General features: G+C 41.2%; 2 protein-coding genes across 2 annotated transcripts; both read right to left on the bottom strand.

Moving 5' to 3' along the window:
* Positions 1 to 2324: 2324 nt before the first annotated feature.
* LOC124275626 lies at positions 2325 to 4799 on the bottom strand. The gene is made up of 2 exons (XM_046711234.1): positions 4605 to 4799; positions 2325 to 3944 (listed from the first exon to the last, which is right to left on the bottom strand). Exons 1-2 carry the CDS (start codon positions 4797 to 4799, stop codon positions 2325 to 2327), a joined length of 1815 nt encoding a protein of 604 aa, XP_046567190.1.
* An 11089-nt stretch (positions 4800 to 15888) lies between these two features.
* LOC124275625 lies at positions 15889 to 22698 on the bottom strand. Its single transcript, XM_046711233.1, has 2 exons — positions 21908 to 22698; positions 15889 to 17761 (listed from the first exon to the last, which is right to left on the bottom strand). The coding sequence occupies exons 1-2, from the start codon at positions 22679 to 22681 to the stop codon at positions 16145 to 16147; spliced, it is 2391 nt and encodes a 796-aa protein (XP_046567189.1). The 5' UTR covers positions 22682 to 22698; the 3' UTR covers positions 15889 to 16144.
* Between the last annotated feature and the right edge of the window lie 501 nt (positions 22699 to 23199).

The raw sequence follows: 23199 nt of genomic DNA, 5'->3' as shown, positions 1-23199 counted from the left end.
ACCCGATTACGTTAGTCTACCCTCACAAACGTAGGTTTACAGAAATCCAATTCTAACGTACAAGACGGTTCTCAGACTACACGATGTCCCAGGAAGAAAACCCCGGTTCAGTAGAATGTCTGATCATACAAAGGAAATTATTGATTTAACATTCAGTTTGCACATTTCAGATATTCCTTGAGACTTGGCAAAACAATACGTTCAGTGATTTGTGTTGGTGCTTTGGTAGAGTGTTGGGTACTCTTCGGGTGCTTGGGTGGAGCGTAGGGTGCTCCTCTGGTGATTGGTTGGAGTGTTGGGTGTTCCTCTGGCGATTGGGTGGAATGTTGGGCGCTCTTCACTGCAATGCTTGGTTTCATATAGGTGGGTTGTTTGCAAGTTGTTTACTGCAACACTCAGAATTTAGAAATTGACATCTATAAATTCTCGGCTTTATACATGATTCTGTATCGCACAATCCCATGGTTGATATTAGGAGCATAGTTGACGCTGTGGGCCTACAATTATGACACGTAATCAAGCCACTTGGCCTGACCATCCGATACACAAAGTCGCCAGCTTTGAACCAGCTATAATACATTAATATATACTTTCCCCAAAAAAGAAACGCATAGGCCAGAACTCTGTTGCGAAAATGCTGTATTTTCAAACAGGTATAACTGGTCCACAAATAGACTTTAGTACATGAATATTTACATCGGTATAGAAGAGGGCACCCTAGCTGTTGTGCTCTCACCTGTGGCAGTACAAACACGCAAATGTAGTACCGATCTTTGGCTGCAGTGGTGACTCAAGCTCTGCCCGTACGAGGACGGTCATTTGTTATACCGGTTTGGTTGTAACGAGCTGCAAGCCGTGATATCGGGCTCAGATTAAAATTCAGACGCCTGGCAACAGAAGATTGGTAATCTCCAGCGTGCATTCTTTCAATGGCGATGTTTCGTGTCGCAGAGTCAAGACGTGGCGAAGTGATTTGACCTTGAAACTCCTTCAAAACGAATGCCGATTTCCGAAGGTAAACTGGATATTTAAAGTAAGACAGTGCATGCTCTTTGCAGCACAATTTCAACTGGAAGGTGATTTCGGTTGCGTTGTGGCGATGCCTTTTTAATCTTTGTAAGAAATCTCATCAAAATCAACATTTTCAGGTAAAGTTGATTTTTTTACTTGTGCAATTGTGTAATTATAAATTCATATTATCAACACTTTTGTTACATATTTTGACGATTGAGCACAAAAGGTAGTTAATAGATTTTAAATAATACAAAACACCTATGCGTTTCTTTTTGGGATATTATACAACGAGCAAGCTCCATAATTCAAGAAGTGTGTATGTGTGTGTGGGGTGTGTGTGTGGGGTGTGTGTGTGTGTGTGTGTGGTGATGCTGATTGTAAGGGGAGGCCACCCATTTTGTAGGGGGTCATTTCGTACATAATCGGTCAGCAAAATTGTACATATAACTATTAAAAAATTATGATTAAAAGTTATGAGAAGAGGAGGTGGGGGTGTCATTGATTTTGTACATGCCATGAAAGGAGGGGGGTGGGGTGGGGTGGGGGTGGTATGAGGCCGAGGGGGTCACTTACTTTGAACATAAATTTTAGGGGGGCTATTTTACATTGTACATGCTACTCCATAAAAATCATCATCATCATCATCATCATCATCATCATCGTATGTATGTTGTATATATGTGCCTCCTCGAGAACACGTGGTGTGTATGTTCAACGTGTCACGTCGAGAACGCGAGCTATGTGTCTAGCCGATGACACGTGTTATCCATGTTGTATATATGTGCCTCCTCGAGAACACATGGTGTGTATGTTCAACGTGTCACGTCGAGAACGCGAGCTATGTGTCCCGCCGATGACATGCGTCTCTCCTACACTGAGCTATCATGCCGTAATATAACATTATTGTAAGATCGGCGTTAAGCTTAATTTAATCAATCACTCACTCACTCAGATAATGATGATAATGATAGGATAATACTGTAATGCCATGTTTTGGTTCACGGATAACACATATTCTACATACATTGCTTATTAAATATTTAACGCAGAAAACACAATCAGAGACTCAGCATTTGTGTATTGCAAATTCCTATACAAACGACGTTTTCACGTGCAGCTTATCATATTACAATGTGTAATTATGTATAGCATGACTTTGCAAAATCAGTAACGTTCAGTTGTCAGAGACTCCCAGAGTCGGATCTTCTGTCCATGCCTGCTTTCTTTGTGCAATTGTCTATATCTGCCAACCATTCTAGAAAGGGAATACATTTAAAACATATTCTTGTTTAGAATACACTTTTCTTCATTCATTTTAAGTCATTCGCCAATGTACTCTTGGTGCGTGTTTTTGATTTGTCCGAGCTAGTGGTCTGACCCGGCAGTTTCCCTGTACAACCAGCTAGGTGGAGGACTCTCTTGTTAAAGACGCAGGCAATGCAGATGAAGACGCCCTGACTTCCGTTCAAAATGATGGAGAGGTAAGCGAGAACCTCTAGGGGAAACACCTCCGCTAGGATCCCCACAATCCAGAATAGTCCTGTCAGCGTTGAAAGTTTGATGTACACATGCAAGTTGTGTCTACCCTTTACCATAGCCTCTCTCTGAATGAGGCTGGTCTGCGCTATGGAACGAACAGCCCGACAGAACATGATTCCGTTCAGAAGCAGGATGACGCCTAGAGGCAGGGCAAAGGCTAAACTTATTAGTAACGGTGAAGACAGGTAGCAGTGTCTTCCACCGTATCCGATGCTGCTGCCATTGCTGGTGATGTATTGTGACGTTATGGTGGAAGTTACTATGAAGGTGGCAACTGTGTACGGATAGGCAATGTATTTCACAAGTCGTCTCAAAGAGAAGTGTCTTGGCATAGCGGTCAACGTCCTGCTGCTGAACACTCTGTACATGTGAAAACAACACACGTTCATAGACAAGAGAGACGCCAACCAGAAGAAGTGGATGAGGATCCCCAGGATTGCACAAAATGTAGGATTCTCTGTTCTCCTGACGCCGCCGAACTGCAGGAGAGACTGTGCAAGGAACAGATTAACCACCAGACAGATGTTGTTCTTGGCAGGGAGGGTTCTGAGGGACGGGAACACCATGTATACAGTGAAAGTGGTAGCAAGTCCTACCAAAGACAGAGTCACGCACACATAGGATAAATACCGCCGAACAACTCCGTGGATATTGACCCGCTTAGGTATTGTCAAAGCGTCGTATCTGCTAGTCAGAACATCAACACACACACGTGCATCCCCGTCGGCGAGGTCGAATTCGTGAGGTTGAAGGGACACGTTTCCGTCAGTGAGGCGGATATCTCCAGTCGGGTTACGTGTGTATGAGCTTGAGTTAAATACCACAAACTGACAAACCATGACAGGGGAAATATTTATGTAAGAATTCTCTTCCGTTATGTATAATTTGTATTCGGGATTGTTTATAGTGATGGTCTGATGGGACACGGGTAATTTGTCTCCAGGATCGGGCTTAACCAGTGCTCGAGTAGCTTCGGGCGACGAAGAAGAAACAAGATTGACCTTGAACTGCATCACGGATTCCCCACAGGTCATATTCCAAGGTTCCTTTGTCAGATTAAGCGCTCGTTCCTCAAACACATCTCTATCCATGGGTTTGGTCAATGTGATCTGGTACATCAACACAACCTTCAAATAGTTTTCAGAACCGTCTGTTGTGAAACTGGGGAAAATTTCACATCTGAAATAGTCTGTTTGTAAACTTTCAGCTATTTCATAAACACGTCTTTTTAACCTCTCATCCATTTCACACAGATCATTTTGTGGGTCGTATTTGGATTCAAGTTTGATTGAGTAGCGGTATAATAGACCTTTCCCTTCTGCAATAAGAGACGTGCATGAGCTGCCAACCAAAGTCTTTCCTTGGAAACAGTGGACATCGAAACACAAATCCTGAAAAACGAGAAAACCACAAATGAACAACTATTGGTAACTGTAAGAATACGGTAGAATGTTGGCTAATAAGCGTTGGCTCTTTTGGAGAATACCTTTGTTTTAAATACTACCGTCATAGGACAAGTTCTATATAGTTTATTATGTCAACAATTTGGAAGTAATATATAATTTGGAGGTCTTCACTGTCGTGTATGTACTGAGAATTGACACGTTACCACCATTCTTCTTAATACTAATGGGGAAAGGTAACTGTGGTTCTCGTAAAGTGGTGTAAACCGGATACCATAACCGAATCTTCAATTACATTTGATAAAATAAAGTGAATGAATATATTCAAAATCTTACCGTAAAATTATGTGTCCACTGGTTTCTAGTGCACGTGGACTGATCTCCCTTCACATCAAGTGGGAATTGAACCTCATCTTCAGTTTCGTCACCTAGGATACGTAGGATGATTGAATATGGCGTATCTGGTCGAGAGGCCAAAACTGAACCAGACAGGTCGTCGATAGATATATCATCAGTGTCTTGCTGGCCTGGGGTACTACATGCAATGCAGCGAACAGTGACAGGTTGTTGAAGCCTGACCTCACAGTGCCCGGATTTTATCCCCATGTTGACGATCTCTTGCTTGGTCCGTAAGGTATCTAGACTTACATGGGCAGTACAGCTGATATTTACTGACCACTTGTAGTAAGAAGAAACATTATAGCAGGCTGCACAGTGCTTGTTGAAGAATGTCACGCCGTCTGACGTCACTGGCATGACGGACTCCAGATCGGATAAGCCATATCGGTCAACACAGAGACTCCTAAGTTCACCTTGAGTTTCATCCGGGCATGAATGGATCATTTCAAGTGGTGAGCCTGTATTCAGTATTAAGCTACTTAAAATGTCACCTTTGCATGAGATCTCGGGACAACAGCCATCTCTTTTAAGATTATCGGAACAGATCTTTTGGCATTCTGATTCAAAATCCCGATCGAACGATAAACTGTCGAACAGAACAAATGTCACAACGACGCAGACCCAAACTGACCTCCCCAACGTCATCACTGCTACGTTGATGACTTGACAGCGACCTCCTATGTTGTACCTGTGTGTTTCGACAAACAAATGGACATTCTTAGCTGTGATATCACGCCGGGTGGAAACAAAGTTTTATTTAGTGCTCGTGAACCTCGAGAGATTGTGTAATCAAATGAAGCAAGTATTGGCAAGACAGACCCGTGACCAAACATCCGGGCAACCACCTGATCAAGAATTGACCAAATCAAGAATTTGACCACCTAAAATCTTATTTTCAGACTATGGCTCTGGAGATTATTTGAGATTAAATCGTCCTCTCCGCACGCCCAATACCCCGGAGAGTTTCACCACATGGGTACAACATGTCCTTCTCCGTAATATTGCTGGATAAATTGGTAACAGTGACGTAAAACAATACTCACGCACACGCTTTCAAGACCAATAAAAATACTGATGGCCGTGATTTTAAAGCTATCGGATAATTCCTAGCTATTGGATAAACACCCTGTGCGTGAGCTGGTCTCCAACTTGGCGATACGTCCTGGAAATGTCTGGGCAGACTCGGAAGTTGGCTAGTGGGGGCTGTGTTATATAGACCAGTCATCAACAATGCGACCTTTAATATTTATTTTGCTTGTATTTTAATGTTGAACCACGTTGGTATTTATAGTAAAGTCAGGTCAAGTTGTTTATTGTATGAAAGCTATACAAATAGCATGATACGATTTACATTTGGCTTGACTTGTTGTTTATAGGTGTGTTGAAATGAGACACGATTCGTGTGATATCCAATACTTCATGGAATCTGTTCTTAAACGTTATGTAAATTCAATGCACATGTCATTCAACTTTGAAGATCTATTCAGGAGTGTATTCTATAAATCTATGAATTATAACACAATTATAAAAGCAACGTATGTTGGCGGTTCAAACTTTTCATCCTAACACAACAGGCAGTGGGCGTGCGTGATGACTGATGACGTGCATTAAATTTACATAATGTTTAAGAACAGATTCCATAAAATACTGGAGGGGACTTTCTCATTTCGTATGGAATTGCTTGGTGTTCAGTCATCCATCTTTGAAGTTTTGGACCCCTGGATAGGCAGGACCTCGTGAGACAAGTCTTCACGTCTTTTTCTTTTAACCTTCCACCATCTCAATGAAATTCTATCCACTGGTAAATGGAGGTGGTTAATTAAAAAGAAATTGAATTGACCTATTGACAATACCTACCTGACGTTCCTAACTAAGGGCGTATATTCTTGGTTCTTCTTTCAACAAGAAAACAAATGAGTAAAGATTCCATTTACAGTGCACAGGTCTTAAACTAAACTTTGTTTTTGTTACTCTTTTAACCATTACATATGAAAGATTTGTGGCGTTAGTCTTATGCGGAACAATGGTGTTTATTATTTAAAACTTGTAGAATTAATACCGAGCGATTAAAGTGGCCAAAAGTCGCCTGCTTCCCTCTCGCCCGCCAAACCACAGACGGGTTACGTAACTCTGTCGCCAGAGCACTGCAGTGACGTCATATGAGGAACGATTTTCAGTTAGTTGTAAGAAAGTGTGTAGCACCCTCATACTTGATGATTTCTCGACATGAACGACGACATGCCGAATCACTTTGTCGTCAATTGCTCTAGGGTCGGGTGATGAATCAAAGATTTCCACAGGATCCTACAGTTCGTGCTAAATGGGTTATGTTTGTGAGTGCGAAGCGATGTTGTGGAAGCCTGAAACGATATCTTACTTGTGTTCAATCGCTTCACGGAAGTTTCCAGAATAAAACTACTTACTAGTTATAGTAAAATATGCATATGATTGATGATTTCTTCCCTCGGAACAACTTGTAACATTAACGATTTCTTCCTCGGAAGTGAGGTTGTGGTGGAAGTAACAATAATATTGTAAGTAGTATTATATTGACACCCACCTCGCTGCCAGGAGAGAAATTGTTATGTTATATGCTATATGTCATGCAAAATCCTATTGGCTATCATATAAAATATATATTTTATTACCAGTAGAAAGTAGTTTTGATTTTTAGAACTCGTTGAAAACAAACCTAAATAGCATTTATCCACAGACTGGCGGATGTTCCCGGAAAATCGTAAAGTCTGTTAGAATTAATGAGATTATAGTTTGTTTTCATCAAGATAGAAAATCAAAACTACTTTCTACTCGTAGTTAAATATGTATTGGAATCATAACCAAAGGGGTTTTGCATGACACAACTTATAACATAACGATTTCTTCCACGGAAGCGAGGTGGGGGTCGAAGTCACAATACTGCGCGATAAATTTCTTGCTACATTCACATGGTTAATGTCCACTCACCAGTATGTAGATACTAGTCAATGTGCGTCTTTATATTTGGTCTTATAATCCTAATTAGTTTATTATCATACTTTTATGCATTTTGAAACTAAATAAAAGCTGACGATCTGCTGATACTTATAGTGAATTTATAACAGAACTGTAATATCTAGACATTTTATAGTTTGCCAATGTGAATCATAATTCGCACACACAATTCCTAGTGTATGTTGTCTGTCTCATTACACTTCATGGCGAAAACAATGATTCTGTTGAATGCTACGACAAATGATTAAAAAACAAAATGCAAATATTAAAATTAAAACAGATTAAAGTTAGAGGAACAATATCAGGCCATTACCTTGTTTGAGGAATGTATCCATCAATATCCACAAAACTGTTCCAAATGATGTGTCTTTTAACAGTTTAATATACGAAAAAGTGATAAAATCTTTTCAGGTATTGGTGTATAGTCTCATTGGTCACCCAAGATAGCACACCTGGCAACTAATTGCATAATGTCCGCCTTTCATTAAAACAGTAATTTAGTTAGCCAATGATGGGCAATCAATCAATGTATTGCCGGTTAATCCTTTGAAAGTAGGACGTTGTTTTTACGCAGACACCGACACGGCAGAGTGTATTCAGTATAAATTAGTAAATCTACATACATAAACACTTAGTCTACCTTTTGACAATTCCGCTGTGTAAGATAAAAGTAATTAATCAATCAGCGTGTTATCGGTTAATCCTTTGATCGATGTTCATAATGTTGAATATTTACTCCAGACACAAGAAATGCCAAATGGGAACCTTTGTCGGGTAATCTAAGTGTGTTACCACTAATTATACCTGTTATAAATTCATTAACTGACCATCAAGTGAATGATGACAAATAACATGTGTAGGTTTATACCACCTAACACGGGTTACAACAAGGGAGTATTAATTGCTGTATTGCATGTGAAAACTTATGGGCCGACACTGTTTTGAGAATACAAACAGATTTTACACATGACATGATTAAATATCGAGGTAAAAACACAGAAATGGGATCAATTTGGATCAGTCATTATACAAATAGGGCCTAACGACACCAATCAATTGTGACAGAAGCGTCTATGAAAACAAGTTGTACCTCGGAAACTAGGCAAAGCAGGAAACACAATTTAATGCCAGTAGATTGTAAGAACATATAGCTTTCATTTTCCACCACAATTGTCACGATTTCAGGTTTATACAAGCCTGTAAACAAGATAATTTAACCCTAAAATGTAGATGTATTCTGCATCGGCCCTCAAAGCTATTCCTCATATGACGTCACAGAGTCGCGCCGCTCTGATTGGTTGAAATTTCGTTCGCGGGTGAGAATTGTGCACTGTTGTCAAAAAGGTCGATTTAAGTCAATTAAAGGTCGAAATAGAGTAGTTTTAATGACGGGTTGCATTTATAACGATGCCAGTTAGTGATTTATGTATTTTACCCCCTAGGGTTTATGTGACCTTTAAAGTTTCAATGTTAAACGAGTTGTCCTGTAAATATACTGAATATACCATCAGTAAAATAATTATAATTTGAATAGTTATACTTTTCTTATCCGTACATGCCGACTGCCGAGATACTGCCTGAAATAGTTCAACAAATAGCGACACTGACAAGCAGTATTTAACTCTGTCATCATAAAGAAGTGATATAAATATTCACACACGGTCACGTGATATAGCGGATCGTGCCAGATCAAACCGGTTAGCTGAAAACATGATATAGCCGCTATCTCTGTTATGGGGGTAAATGTGGGACTGGCAGTGCGTGGGAAAATATCAGTGTTCATTATGTGGTTTGAGGGAGATATCATATGATCTCTGGGATTGAAATGAGATATCAAGGTGGGACTGACAGTGCGTGGGAAAATATCAGTGTTCATTATGTAGTTTGAGGGAGATATCATATGATCTCTGGTAGTGAAATGAAATGAAATATGTAAATTTTAACACTGACTCAAACCCGCATCGATATAAAGACTATCCCCAAACCCATACTAGCAAACAAGCCTAACCACGATCTATCGCCTTTAACAAGACTAAAGACTAAAAATATCCAACAATATATGATGAAAAAATGTATAAAAACATGAATAATATTAACATACAAGTTCAATTATGTAAATAAGATGCCAAATTCGACTCACTGTCTAAATCAGGCCCCTTTAAATGTTCTGATATCGGTATTATTGAATTATACCAGCCCTGGATCCAACATTGGACATTGATGCTGAGGCCGGTCAAACGGTTGAAGGCACACACGGCATTGTTGAGCTGTAATTTGTCTATAGATGTTGGAATGGATCAGATCCTGTGGATAAGTGCTTTTCATGTACTGTGTACTGTGAGAGTTTCCTGCAGACTTTGCAAGTCCAGCTCCCTCGTGTCAATATCAATTTACTAATCACTCTGTCTAACCTATTCATGTCATAAATACTGTTGGGGAACAAGGGATATACGTGCATTTCGCCACTTAAGCGCGTAGAGCGTGTCCTCTCAGTAAATGAATGGGTGACTTTAGTTTTACGCCGCTTTTAGCAATATTCCAGCAATATCACGGCGGTATCACATTGTACCCATGTGGGGAATCGAACCCGGGTCCTCAACGTGAGGAGTGGACGCTTTAACAATTAGGCTACCCCAAGGTCCCCTTCATAACCAGGACAAGCTCTACTCTTCAAGTATACTGAGTTGACCTTCACATGCTTCATGATGGCATCAAGGTCATATCTTGTTCACGTTATATTTATCAACACTGGCGTTAAGTAAGCAGAACGTATAGATATGTACATAAATATGGCTTGACAATATGTAGATCTGACGTCAGTAGTCAATTCACATAGCCTGTGACTTCTGTCTGACATTTCAAACATACATAAGCAAAAATAAAGCTACAGGCAGCAATTTCGGGTTTTTCTTGGCTTTAATCAGAACTTAATTGGCCGTTTAAAACTTCCTCATTTTGCCTTTTTCCTTTTTTGCAATCAAACGATTATTCTTTCAATAGACAAACTTCTGGTTGGGGAGTTACTTTTGTACCTCCGTTTTACAACAAGAAATCTGTAAATAGAAGCAAAAAGCCCTTTCGGATCAATGAGAAGTCTGCTAACAGTCGAGCCGACTAGACAATCCAGTGACTGAGATCGTATGATATGGTTTCAGAGCAAACAGTGATATTTCTTTAAAGATAGTAAATGGTCCATCTTGTATGGATCATGTCACTTCCAATAATGGGAAATGCATCATCAACATCATCATCTTTATGTCCTTCTTTTGGAGATCAAAGGTTTATTACACATACAATTCAAGGAAACGTTAGTACGTGAAAATAGAGTTATTTCAACTTTGTACAAGACAATATATTGTGGTGAGAAGTTGCATTCAGTTTAAATGTCACTTTTCATGTCAATGCAAGTAAGGCGGTGATGTATGGCGTGTTTCTTCAGATAACAAGTTTTCTATGATAATAGCCGTCATTACAATTACTGCACACAGATCATAGAATCTGTTTTTGTTTCTTCATCCAATTGGATGGTAGATGGTCTACCAAGTATACACTGGAGTAATGTCTCTTCATCTGTAGTTGGGGGCGGTGGGGTAGCCTAGTGGTTAAAGCGTTCGCTCTCCACGCCGAATTCCCGGGTCGATTACTCACATGGGTACAATGTATGAAGCCCATTTGTGGTGGCCCACGCCGTGATATTGCTGGAATATTGCTACAAAAAAACACACACTCATCTGTAGTGCTAAAACCGTGAGAACTCTGTCACAGCTCACACGTGTCGTCCATTCCGAAATATAATTTGTTCTGACAGTTTCATTCAGCAGTCTTTTTCAAGAAGCTTAAGTTGTTCACAATATAGCCACTGAACACATTGTACATGTTGTACCTCTGGATCACATTTTGTATATGAGGTATGAATCCTTTTTGCTGTCGGCTTGGGTTCTGCAAATATTGGCTTCTGTAGTCTTCTCTGGTGATGTCCACATGGGCACAATGTGTGAAGCCCATTTCTGGTGTCCCCCGCCGTGATGTTGCTGGAATATTGCTAAAAGCGGCGTAAAACCAAACTCAGTCAGTCAGTCAGTCTGGTGATGTTTCCAGGCGGGAGGGAGCAAAGTCTATGTAATCCGTGTAACGATTTTGCCATATAATGTCGTGTTGAGGATAACTCTCACTCATGTCTTGCCTAACTCTGTAAGCTGTGTCCAAAGTTCGCAACATAGAGCATCCAAGGTAATATTGTTTTGTGAACTGTACATGCTGAAATAAGGGACCATTAATAATTTATGGCTAGAGGAGTGGGTGGGTGTGTGGTGGTGGTGATGTGCGGTTGTATGTGTGTGAGTGCGTGCGTGCGCGCGTGTGCGTATGTGATGATTTTATGGGGGTTCACACATTTTGTCCTGGGGAGATGGTGTGTGTGGGGGTGGTGGGTGGTGGTGTGGAGGTGTTAGGGGGTCAGCAGTTTTGTACACATGTACTAGGGTGCGGGGTGGGTCAACAATTTTGTTCTTTGAAAGAAAAATAAATTTGTGCTTAAAATTTATCGGAAGGGTGGGGCATTTATTTATTATTTAAATTATGAACGGTCCCTAAGCGGACTGACACCTTTCGGTTTACGACCAATGCCCATCAGTGCGTGAAAGCATCACTTTGCGTTCCGACATGATCTATGTACAGCATCAGTAGGTTTGAGATTTTTGTTCAGTTGGATTCCCAAGTGTTTGGTAGAGGGTGACAGACATATTTTCATCAGTCTTTTAGACATATGGATCCTGCACTTGAAATTTAATGATATCGGATTCCGCACCTGCATAAGAAATTTTGTAGTCATTGCACATGTAGTTTCGGAGATTATTGAATATTTTAAATTAATTTTGAAGTATCTGCCCTTTGCTGTTAGCAAGTGCCTTGAAATATTTGTAGGAACAACTTCAGCACACTGGGCACCTTGGTGATTTTTGACGCGATTCTGAACACTGGTTTAAGAGTTATGTTTGGAACGAAATGAGGCGGAATAACTATAATAATCCCAGCGATTACAATAGGTCTCCTGCCCTTTCTCTTAGGCAAGGAGTCCTAATTAGGTGATTTTATGTTTCGTGGAATGAAAAAACACCCGACCTTGCGATACAAATATCTGTGGCTGAAGTGATATATTACGTACGCTTCAACACGAACACATTTTGTCAGTTGTCTAACGCCTCTCTCAGCAATTTCGAGAAGTATAACGGGACTTGTGAATAATCGGAATAATCGAGTCTTGACCAGACAGTCCAGTGATTGAGATCATTAGCATCGACATACGGAACTGGGAAAAGATCCACGAATCAACGCTGTCAGACCACCCTATCCCGTTAGTCACCTCTCACAAACGTGGGTTTGCTGAAAACAAACTCTAACCCGGATCTTCATCGGTCGACAGGGTTGCTGGCAAATATAATGTCAAACCAGAGATGATTAGGAATGTATTCGAATAACGTACAAGACGGTTCTCAGACTAAATGATAGTGTGTTGTACAGACCCTGAAGCAAATATATCCAAGAAAAGAAAATGTCTCAGGGCTCCTTTTAAATTATATATATACTCTCCCAAAAAAGAAACGCATCATGAAAATAGCAATTTCATGTAGCAATAAATTAAAACGTGATTCATTTTACAAAAGGTTTTGCTCTGTTTATGAGTCCTATGATGTTTATGTTTTGAAACATGACAACAAAACCCACAATCCGTAAATTACCCGTATTTAACAGCATGATTTTCAATTTCGGCGTGTAGTGTCAATGAATACACAATTCACAGGCAATGCACGTGAAAGTTGGGGATCAGATAGTCTCAATCGCTGTCTGTCGATTATTCACTGTATTTGGAATATTGTTGACGAACGAAAAATGTCACGTCTAAGTGAAGCCAACCGTCATATCGCCATTGGTTTGCTTGCAGCTGGCCAGTCTCAAGTGCAGTTGCCCGACGCATGAATGTTCACCAAAGCACCATTTGACGGCTCTGGGAGAGATATCGCCGGCAGAATGCGGTAGCAGAAGCCCCTCGTAGTGGGCGACCTCGAGAGACCACTGCGGCGCAGGATCGCTACATCCGGGTACATCACCTGCGTCATCGAACAGCTACGGCGACCAGTACCGCTCGAAAAATACCCGGATTGAGGAGGCTTTCTGCACAGACCGTCAGGAACAGGTTGAGAGAGGCTGGTTTACGTGCCAGAAGACCTTATTTTGGCCCTGTGCTTCGACAACAACATCGTCGACATCGAGTTCAATGGTTCACCAACATTCAGGCCTGGAACCTACCGAATTGGCGTAGAATCTGGTTCAGTGATGAATCACGATTTCTATTGGAACGACGCAATGGAAGAATGCGGGTGTACAGACGTCGACGTGAACGTTTCGCCGACGCTTGCGTTCCCCAGGTGGACAGATTCGGCCGGGGAGTGTTATGATGTTGGGAGCGATCACCGGCCGTAAGAAAAAGTGATTTGGTGATGATCCAGGGCAACCTGACAGCTCAACGGTACTGTGACGAAATCCTACGCCAACACCTCCTTCCAATCATTGATCGCCAGAGGGAGTTGTTTCAACAGGACATTGCCAGGCCCCACACAGCACGTCACACTAGAGACTTCCTCCAGAACCATAACATCAATGTGCTCTCCTGGCCCTCAAGATCACCGGACTTAAACCTGATCGAACATCTGTGGGATGCCCCGGACAGACGGGTGCGACGCCGTAACCCTCAGCCCCAGACACTTCAGCAACTCGCACAGGCACTACATGCAGAGTGGGCTGCGATTGGGCAACACGAGATTCTGAGACTTATTCGTTCGATACCGAGGCGATGCCGTGCAGTTCTGGATGCCCACGGTGGTCACAAGAGGTATTGACTTCAGCGCCACCACACGTCTCCATGCGACACTCAAACTGACTTTCCTCGAGTTGGTGCCAAAGACGGATAAGTCCACATTCCCAGTGTGCAATTTCGCTATATTTCATTTACTCATAAAGCCTACAAGATATTTCAAAATAAGCATAAAAATACAGTTGAAATTCCTATATGCGTTTCTTTTTGGGAGAGTATATATACATATTTTTAATTTTTTTCACCATGAGCCTTAATTTTTCTGTAAAATATGTTCATTTCAGAGACTGGTTGTTAGTCTAACTACATGATGTCCCAGGAAGAAAACGCCGGTTCAGTAGAATGTCTGATTATACCAAGGAAATTATTGATTTAATATTCAGTTTGCAAATTTCAGACATTCCTTGAGACTTGGCAAAACAATACGTTCAGTGATTAGTGTTGGTGATTGGGTGGAGTGTTGGGTACTCCTCGGGTGCTTGGGCGGAGAGTAAGGTACTCCTCGGGTGCTTGGGTGGAGTGTAGGGTACTCCTTGGGTGCTTGGCTGGAGTGTTGGGTGTTCCTCGGGTGCTTGGGTGGAGTGTAGGGTGCTCCTCTGGTGCTTGGCTGGAGTGTTGGGTACTCCTCGGGTGCTTGGGTGGAGTGTAGTGTGCTCCTCTGGGTGGGTGGAGAGTAGGGTGCTCCTCTGGTGATTGGGTGGAGCGTAGGGCGCTCTTCACTGCGATGCCTGGTTTCATATAAGTGGGTTGTTTGCAAGTTGTCAAAATATAGAAGTTGACATCTATAAATTCTCGGCTTTATACATGATTCTGTACCGCACAATCCCGTGGTTGGTTTTAGGAGCATTGGTAAACGCTGTGGGCATTCGATGACACGTAATCAAGCCACTTGGCCTGACCATCCGATACACAAAGTCGCCAGCTTTGAACCAGCTATAATACACTGAATATACAATGAGCAAGGTTCATAATTCATGAAGTGTGTGTGTGTGTGTTGTTGTTGTTGTATGTTGTATATATGTGCCTCCTCGAGAGCACATGGTGTGTATGTTCTACGTGTCACGTCGAGAAGGCGAGCTATGTGTCTAGCCGATGACACGTGTTATTCATGTTGTATATATGTACCTCCTGGAGAACACATGGTGTGTATGTTCAACGTGTCACGTCGACAATGCGAGCTATGTGTCTAGCCGATGACACGTGTTATCCATGTTGCGTATATGTGCCTCTTTCTAAACACGTGCTATATGATTTAGTGGCCCGTGTCTTCTCAAGAACACGTGCTATGAGAACAGTTGGGGGACAGTAGTGTCCATGTCGTCAAGGGCGCCGCAATTAGCGGTACAGAGTTACGTCCCTTGGACAATCCGGAAACCTTTGATTTGAGGTTTGAACCCTTGCTCGCCCAGACTATGTTTACAGGTAATGTTCAAAGAATGACACGTCCCAGGCATGCATCACCGAGAGTTCTCTCCTACACTGAGCTATCATGCCGTAATATAACATTATTGTAAGATCGACGTTAAGCTTAATTTAATCACTCACTCACTCACTCACTCACTTACTCAGATCATGATAATGATGATTGGATAATACTGTAATGCCATGTTTTGGTTCACGGATAGTACATATTCTACATACACTGCTAATTAAATAGTTAACACAGAAAACACAATCAGAGACTCAGCATTTGTGAATTGCAAATTCCTATACAAACGACGTTTTCACGTGCAGCTTATCATATTACAATGTGTAATTATGTATAGCATGACTTTGTAAAATCAGTAACGTTCAGTTGTCAGAGACTCCCAGAGTCGGATCTTCTGTTCATGCCTGCTTTCTTTGTGCAATTGTCTATATCTGCCAACCATTCTAGAAAGGGAATACATTTAAAACATATTCTTGTTTAGAATACACTTTTCTTCATTCATTTTAAGTCATTCGCCGATGTACTCTTGGTTCGTGTTTTCGGTTTGTCCGAGCTAGTGGTCTGACCCGGCAGTTTCCCTGTACAGCCAACTAGGTGGAGGACTCTCTTGTTAAAGACGCAGGCAATGCAGATGAAGACGCCCTGACTACCGTTCAGAATGATGGAGAGGTAAGCGAGAACCTCTAGGGGAAACACCTCCGCTAGGATCCCCACAATCCAGAATAGTCCTGTCAGCGTTGAAAGTTTGATGTACACATGCAGGTTGTGTCTACCCTTTGCCATAGCCTCTCTCTGAATGAGGCTGGTCTGTGCTATGGAACGAACAGCCCTACAGAACATGATTCCGTTCAGAAGCAGGATGACTCCTAGAGGCAGGGCAAAGGCTAAACCTATTAGTAACGGTGAAGACAGGTAGCAGTGTCTTCCACCGTATCCGATGCTGCTGCCATTGCTGGTGATGTATTGTGACGTTATGGTGGAAGTTACTATGATAGTGGCAACTGTGTACGGGTAGGCAATGTATTTCACAAGTCGTCTCAAAGAGGAGTGTCTTGGCATAGCGGCTAACGTCCTGCTGCTGAACACTCTGTACATGTGAAAACAACACACGTTCATAGACAAGAGAGACGCCAACCAGAAGAAGTGGATGAGGATCCCCAGGATTGCACAGGATGTAGGATTCTCTGTCCTCCTGACACCGAACTGCAGGAGAGACTGTGCAAGGAACAGATTAACCACCAGACAGATGTTGTTCTTCGCAGGGAGGGTTCTGAGGGACGGGAACACCATGTATACAGTGAAAGTGGTAGCAAGTCCTACCAAAGACAGAATCACGCACACATAGGATAAATACTGCCGAACAACTCCGTGGATATTGACCCGCTTAGGTATTGTCAAAGCGTCGTATCTGCTAGTCAGAACATCAACACACACACGTGCATCCCCGTCGGCGAGGTCGAAGTCGTGAGGTTGAAGGGACACGTTTCCGTCAGTGAGGCGGATATCTCCAGTCGGGTTAAGTGTGTATTGGCTTGAGTTAAATTTCACAAACTGACAAACCATGACAGGGGAAATATTTATGTAAGAATTCTCTTCCGTTATGTATGATTCGTATTCGGGATTGTTTATAGTGAAGGTCTGATGGGACACGGGTAATTTGTCTCCAGGATCGGATTTAACCAATGCTCGAGTAGCTTCGGGCGACGAAGAAGAAACAAGATTGACCTTGAACTGCATTACGGAGTCCCCACAGGTCATATTCCAAGGTTCCTTTGTCAGATTAAGCGCTCGTTCCTCAAACACATCTCTATCCATGGGTTTGGTCAATGTGATCTGGTACATCAACACAGCCTTCAAATAATTTTCAGAACCGTCTGTTGTGAAACTGGGGAAAATTTCACATCTGAAATATTCTGTTTGTAAACGTTCAGCTATTTCATAAACATGTCTTTTTAACCTCTCATCCATTTCACAATGGCCATGTTGTTGGTTGTATTTGGATTCCAGTTTGATTGAGTAGCGGTATAATAAGCCTTTCCCTTCTGCAATAAGAGACTTGCATGAACTGCCAACCATGGTCTTCCCTTGGAAACAGTGGACATCGAAACACAAATCCTGGAAAACGAGAAAACCACAAATGAAAAAAACAACAATTATATTAGTAAGTGTAAGAATGCGGTAGAATGTTGGCTTAAATGTGTTTACCTATCTAGACTTTGGTTTAAATATTACCACCATAGAACAAGTTCTGTATGTTTTATCATGTCAGTAATCTCACGTTGGAGGTCTTCACTATTGGGTGCATTGAGAATTGACATCTTATCACCATTCTACTTAATACTTATGGGGTAAAGTAACAGTGCTTCTCGTAAAGTGGTGTAAATGTTTTATTATTGATAATAACATAGTATTTTGGTTATTTGTCTGGAGACAGGAAACGGAGGGACACGCCCTATAGAGAGGGTAATGTAACAACTCCATTAACAATATAAATATCAGGTGTGACCACAATTTACATTGAATTCCAAGCGGGAACGTCCCGGCTCTTTGACGACAAAAGACGACTGGGAAAAGACTGAGAGATTTTTTGCAAATGTCAACAAAAGGTTGACCAGAATGAGCTAGCCTTAATGGTTGATTCACATCCTGTCGTACGCGTCGAGCCATCTCAGGCTTTGAACTGTATATGAAGCACAGTTACGTTTTCCGTAAGTCCGTTAATACATCATCCATCATTGTACCCAAATCAATGACGTTGTTATTACTGTTTGTAGATGATATTGTTTTAGATGACATTGATAATGTCTTGTTGGAATCACCCATCAATGATAAAGAAATGCCTTCAGTTCTTAACCATTTGAGAATGGTAAATCGCCGGGTAATGATGCTATTACATGTGAAATGTGAGAAATATAATGTACCTTTTTTAGTTCAATTGATTAATATGCTCCAATACTGGATCGTTTCCTGAAGATTGTACAATATCCACTATCATTCCTCTCCATAAACAAGGAAACATAAACTACAGAGGTGTCTCCTTACTGTGTGTACTCTTGATGCAATTATACAGAAGTGCTTATCCCCAAAAAAGAAAGAAATTATATGTCGCATTTGCTTATTTAAAAAAAGAGCATTTAATTCTGCTGATTGTGTTAAATTGTGATCATGTCTAAGAAATACAGGCTTCTGTTGTAAAATGTTGGCAGCCCTTCGAGGAATATATAAATCAGTTAAAGCATGTGTAAGATTTAGCAAGAACCGTTGCACAAACTATTTCGATTATCCTGTTGGTTTGAAACAAGGTACTATATTAAGTCCAATCCTTTCTTCCTTTTTTATCAACAAAAAAGTCAAATGATATTGTTTAGAATGGAACATATGGTGTTCAGTTGTTTCCTTATATGCTTGAAATATTATTACTGATGTTTGCTGAGGATGTCATATTTAGTATCTGATGCTATCTCTGGTTTACAGGGACAACTGAATGTATGAGACATTTTCGATGACACTTGGGGATTAAGTCAGTGTCAACCTGGATAAAACTACGGCTCTTGAGTTTAGAAGGGGCGGGCCTTTGGCAAAATGTGAAAAATGTTTCAATAAAAATGAAATAATTACAACTAATACATTAATAAACTCTGTCAAAAAAGAAACGCAACCCCTGTCCTCAGATATGAAAAATTCGTTTGAATGAAGTTATTGCTTCCAAACTAAATTTTATTCGAATGTATTGAAATGATACACGTAATTAATGAAGATTGCCATCCAAACAACTGCATTTGTACGCATAAGTGTATTTTATTGCTTATTCCGTCACAACGCATGAAATGACCCTCATGGTGACTTCGCACAAAAAAAACACATGCAAATCATGAAAATGGCAGTTAATGTAGGGGTGTATAAAAGCCCATGTGCTTCCGTATTATATTCATTCATTTGTCGCCGAAAAGCTGTGTTAAAAATGCCACGATTGAGTGCTGCCGACCGAAATATCGCCATTGGTCGTGTTCAAGCCGGAGAAAGTTTTGGAACTGTTGCACGGCACCTAAATGTTCACAAAACAACGATATCCCGACTTTGGAGCCGCTACAACAACTTCAATTTGACCAACGATCGCCCGAGAAGTGGAAGGCCAAGAATCACGACCCCCCCTTCAAGATCGGTACATCCGGGTCCATCACCTGCGTAATCGGCATGCCCTACCAACCGTGACTGCCACACAAATACCAAGTTTGAGGAGAGTGTCAGCTCAAACGATTAGGAACCGTCTGAAAGAAGCGGGTTTACGTGCCTGTAGACCAGTTGTTGGACCTGTACTACGCCCCCTACATCGACGCCGACGACTCAGGTGGTGCAACAACGTAAGGATACGGACTTTACAAAACTGGAGGCGAATCTGGTTTTCTGATGAATCACGTTTTCTTTTGCAACGTCACGACGGAAGACAGCGTCTGTATAGGAGACGTCATAAACGTTTTGCGCCCATCTGCGTCCGACAGGTGGACAGATTTGGCGGAGAAAGCGTCATGGTTTGGGGAACCATCTCATACAACCAGAAATCAGACTTGGTGATCGTTCCAGGGAACCTGACAGCCCAACGTTACATCAACCACGTGTTAGAGCTTCACCTTCTCCCGATTATTGACCAACAGACACAGATTTTTCAACGGGACAACGCCCGGCCTCATACTGCACGTGCAACAATGAACTTTCTGCAGAATTCCAACGTCAATGTCTTGCCATGACCCTCTAAATCACCAGACCTCAACCCTATTGAACACCTGTGGGATACTCTGGATCGACGCGTACGTCAACGTCAGCCGCCGCCACAGACGCTGCAACAGCTCGCCGTTGCACTGCAGGAGGAGTGGAGAGCCATTCCCCAGGAAAGCATCCGGCGTCTTATCCGTTCTTGTCCAAGGAGATGCCGTGCAGTGATTGCAGCGCGTGGTGCTCATACGAGATACTGAGAAAGACGCCCCCCTGGTGACAAACTGGTGTCTGTGAGATGACTTTTGAAATGACAATTTTAAACATGCCCATCTGGGTTATTATTCTGCCAAATTTCAGACTTCTATCTTAAATAATAAAAATGCCGTGTCGTCCTAAAACTTCAGATCAAAATCTCTAAAATACAGGGGTTGCGTTTCTTTTTTGACAGAGTTTACATACAGATATCTTGGTATTACCTTTTCTACTACCTATAACATGAGCATCTGATCTAGCTCCCCGAGGTAAACGCGTACTGGCGGAAATTCTTCATAACTATGAATAAATTAAATACTGTTGACCCTACTGTATTTTTAAAACTCTTTGATTCACAGGTTCAGCCTATTTCATTAGACGGCTCTGAGGTGTTGAGACTTAACAGATTTGAGAAAATCGAAAATGTACATATTATCGCATGTAAAAGATTTCTAAATGTTGGTCGACAAACGGCAAATGCTATAACTTACGGCGAATGTGGCCGATATCCATTATATATCAATGCCTTATGTCGGGCTGTTAAATATTAAGTTAATTGAAATGCCCAATAATAGAGTACCTAAGAAAGCATATGACATGTTGGTTAATTTAGATAATTATTCATATTCAAGCTATGCTTCATCAATACGTATGCCGTTGTTTAATCATGCGTTTGGTTTTGTATGGATAAGCCAATCGGTTGGCAATGAGTTGATATTTCTTCGAAGCTTTAAAGACGTTGCTATAAATATGTTTTATCAATCTTAGAATAGTGTTTTACAAAATAGCACAAGATATAGATTGTGCAAGGAGTACAAAAGTGTTTGACCTCCAGAAAATACTTAGCTGTCATCACTGTAAAAAAATATCGTAATTTGTAGCAAGATTAAGATATGGCTTATTAAGGTTGAAAGTAAATGGAGACAGATGGTTGAATGTTGGTTATTTTCTGAGAATATGTCCACTTTGTGAATTAGACGTGAAAAATGAATATCATTGTCTGCTTGTGTATGAACATTATAATGACTTAAGAAAATTATATTTTCCATTGTATTTTTGGAACAATCCAAATATCTTCAAGTTTAAGTTCCTTATGGTGACGGACAATGACACACTAATGCTCAAAGTATGTAAATATATGTTTCATAGCCTTAAAAGAACGTTTAACTATTGTAAATATTATACTGAGTATATATATGTATTAATAATGTATTGAAATGTACATGTATAACGGCCAACGGCCTAAAAACATGAATAAACATACTTGACTTAACTTGAATATAATCAAAATCTTACCGTAAAATTATATGTCCACTGGTTTTCGGAGCATGTGGAGTTATCTCCCTTCTCATCATATGGGAGTTCATACTCATCATCATTTTCGTCACTGAAACTTAGTATGATTGAAAATGGCGTATCTGTTTCAACGTGGAATGAAGGATTTTGATTTCTCCCTGCTCCGATAAATGATTTAATTGGAACCTGTCTGTTGATAAGTATATCATCATCACCTTCAAAGATTGAGGTACTCATGCATGTAATAAGGCGTAGAGCGGCAGGTTTTTGAAGCATGACCTGACAGTACCCGGATGATATCGCCATGTTGACGATCTCTTGCTGGGTCCGTAAGGTATGGAGATTTACATGGGCATTACAGCTGATATTTACTGACCACTTGTAGTAAGAAGAAACATTATAGCAGGCTGCACAGTACTTGTTGAAGAATGTCACGCCGTCTGACGTCACTGGCATGAGTGACTCCAGATCGGAAGTGACGTCATATCGGGTTCTGTCAACACAGAGGCTTTTAAGTTCAGCTTGAGCTTCATCCGGGCATGAATGGATCATTTCAAACCTGAGTGAGGAGCCTGCGTTCAGTACTAAGTTACTTAACTGGTTACTTTCGCATAAGGTCTCGGGACAACATCCATCTCTTTTAAGAGTATCGGAACAGATCTTTTGGCATTCTGATTCAAAATCCCAATCGAACGCTGAACTGTCGAACTGACCTTGAACTGTCAGAACAAACGTCATAACGATGCAGGCGCAAACTGACCTCCCCAACGTCATCGCTGTGACAGCGACCTATGTTGTACCTGTGTGTTGGGTCAAAAAATGGACATACTTAGATATTTTTATTATTATAGGATATTTATATAGCGCACGTATCCACGCATCTTCTTTTCAGTCTTTGGTTCCTAAGATTAGTGGTTAAAACGTTCGTTCCGCACGCCGAATACCCGGGATAGTTTCACCACATGGGTACAATACGTGACAAGTATTCACCCCTACGTGATATTGCAAGAATATTGATACAAGCAACGTAAAACCATACTCACTCGTTTTCACTCCAATAATATACTTATGGCCGTAAATATCAATGGGTGTTGTCGGACAATTCCATATGCATGCTCGATCTCACCCTGTGCGTGAGCTGATCTCCAACTTGACAATACGTCCTGGAAATGTCAGGGCAGAATCGGAAGTTGGTAAGTGGAGGCAGTGTGAAATGGACCAGTTATCACCAGTGTGACCTTTTATATTTATTTTTCTGATTTAATTGGTGAAGAACGTTGGTATTTATAGAG

The sequence above is a fragment of the Haliotis rubra genome, unplaced genomic scaffold (genome assembly GCF_003918875.1).
Source record: "Haliotis rubra isolate DU_JTF1 unplaced genomic scaffold, ASM391887v1 Scf200, whole genome shotgun sequence".
NCBI classification, from domain to species: Eukaryota; Metazoa; Mollusca; class Gastropoda; order Lepetellida; family Haliotidae; genus Haliotis; species Haliotis rubra.
This window is presented reverse-complemented; position numbering and strand designations above follow the sequence as displayed.